A 2,097-nucleotide genomic window follows, 5' to 3' on the forward strand; every position below is an offset into this window, starting at 1 on the left:
TTTCACCCAAAGTTCATCCAACTTTTACCTATTTTTTACATTGGATTTAAGTAAAAAGTTAATCAACTTTTATTCATATTTAATTCATTTTTCCTATTGAATCCAGTGTGAAAAATGTGTAAAATTTGGGTAAAAGTTAGATCTTAGGTAAAAACTCTTATAAATAGACCCCTATATACTTTGGTGGCCATTGTCAAGATTTTTTTTTTTCATTGTCAAGAAATTTTTTAAAAAAATGACTGAAATTAGAAGTGAGGAAATCCCCAAATGGGGCCACCTATTCTGGTGAAACTATCTAATAGGGATTTCCCCTTCCTTTATAGAAACCTGACAGTAATTTTAACCATTTCTCACTCTATAATGGAAAACACTGAAAAATGGTAATAAGATTGATAAAATGTTTTTATTATGCTTAGATAAACTAAAATATGTAATATTGATGTTTATTTCAGTCCTATTAGTAGCTGTTATACTTATTTAAATCAAATGGACTTTATGTCAACTGTTGAATGCTTTTGAAGGTCAGAGCAGAAAAGCACTCCTCTAATTATAGTGCTTTAGTAGAACTCCAGTTTCCAGTTAAATGATATAAAAGTGGAATTGCTTTATGTTCCACAGTAATTGTACAACAGTGATGAGACTGGGAGAGGGTAAAGTAGTGCAAGAAGCCAATCAGTTCTTCTGCAATGCAAAGGGCATACAGATAAGTGGAAGGAACAGAATGACGTATCCAATCACATGTGTTACTGATGCAACAAGGATCTCCTGGCAGGCAGAGCTGTGCTGTATGCACAGAACAGGTTATTATATAAAATTAGATATGTGCTATATGTAAACAGTCACAGCTTTTAATGACCTTGTACACTTCATATGTATTAGTGAAACAATCACTACTATTACACATTGGATTTGATTTAAAAAAGCTCCTCAATACTGAAGAAGATAGACTATTATGAAAGAACCTGGGTGATCCAACAAACCTGGAATGGATTTTCTAAATATCATTTGCTATTGGTTGGCAAATGTTTCAATCCTAGACCACATCCATTCCAGGTTTGCTGGACCACTCAGGTTCTTCCATAATAGTCTGTTTTCTCCAGTCTTAAAAAGCTTTAATTAATCAGGTCCATTATGTGCTTTTCTGCAAATTTGTTTTATATTAAATGCATGTAATAAATTATTTTCTGAAATGTGTGCACTTTCTTCACAGGCTGTGAATTTGAAGATTTCTACAGAACTTCATGATGATTTTTGACTACAGCCATGTCCCAGTGTTATAGACTGACTAATTATTTTATAGTAGATGTTCACCAGTCAGGCTAACAAGGTTATTTCTGCTGGTTTACAGATCGCACTGCTTTGCACTGGATGCAGAGACATTATAGTTTAACTAATATACCGTACCATTTCAAAAACATTTGTGTGTTTTTATATATTTTTTCATATCAATAAATAAGTTAAGATTAATGTTTTCTGAATTATTAATTGAAGCAATGGGAATTATCCATTAGCAGTTGAGTCCTAAATACATTTTCACTTACTGTAAAGTTTTTCATTCTACATCTTAAGTTCAGGTAACTGATTTTTATTAGGCACAAAAAGGTTCCAAGGAGGTAAATCCGTTTTAATTAAATTTCAACCTCTTGATCTCATAGTATGGTTATAAAATAGTTAACAAATAGTTAATAGTTAACACAAGATTACCATACATCTCTCTGATGTGTCCTGGCTGCTAGGGAGATTTGGGTGATTACAAAGTACAAATTTAGATTAGAGGCAGTCTCCTCCATTTCCATACCTCCAGAGTCTGCACCTTGTGTTGTTGGTCCAGCATGATGAGTGAATGTTGGTTAACACGACATTTCCTATTTACCCATTTGTTTAGGTATAAACAGGAATGCATAATTCTGAGCACTCCTGGGCTCAATGTCATTGTGGCACTATATGATAGAGGATAAGGAGACAGGCAGTCTCCATCTGCAATAAAGTGGGGTGACGTACTTTCACTCCTTAACTGTGTTTCTTTGTGACACTAATGAATTTAATTTGAAAAAAAAAAATTTAAATCACAAAGTAAATCATAAAAAATACAATACT

The 2,097-nt window shown here is 33.0% G+C and overlaps 1 protein-coding gene across 2 annotated transcripts in view; it reads left to right on the forward strand.

Annotated features, from left to right (window-relative positions):
• Nucleotides 1–1,467, forward strand: part of DRAM1 (DNA damage regulated autophagy modulator 1) — a 19,120-nt gene extending 17,653 nt beyond the window's left edge. For both annotated transcript variants that reach the window (XM_072401141.1, XM_072401142.1), the window contains exon 7: nt 1,211–1,467. In XM_072401141.1, coding sequence (XP_072257242.1) covers nt 1,211–1,255 — 45 coding nt within the window. In that variant the 3' untranslated portion in view covers nt 1,256–1,467. The remainder of the gene's footprint in view (nt 1–1,210) is intronic.
• The last annotated feature ends 630 nt before the right edge of the window (nt 1,468–2,097 follow it).

This window comes from Pyxicephalus adspersus, chromosome 2 (genome assembly GCF_032062135.1).
Source record: "Pyxicephalus adspersus chromosome 2, UCB_Pads_2.0, whole genome shotgun sequence".
Classification (NCBI taxonomy): Eukaryota; Metazoa; Chordata; class Amphibia; order Anura; family Pyxicephalidae; genus Pyxicephalus; species Pyxicephalus adspersus.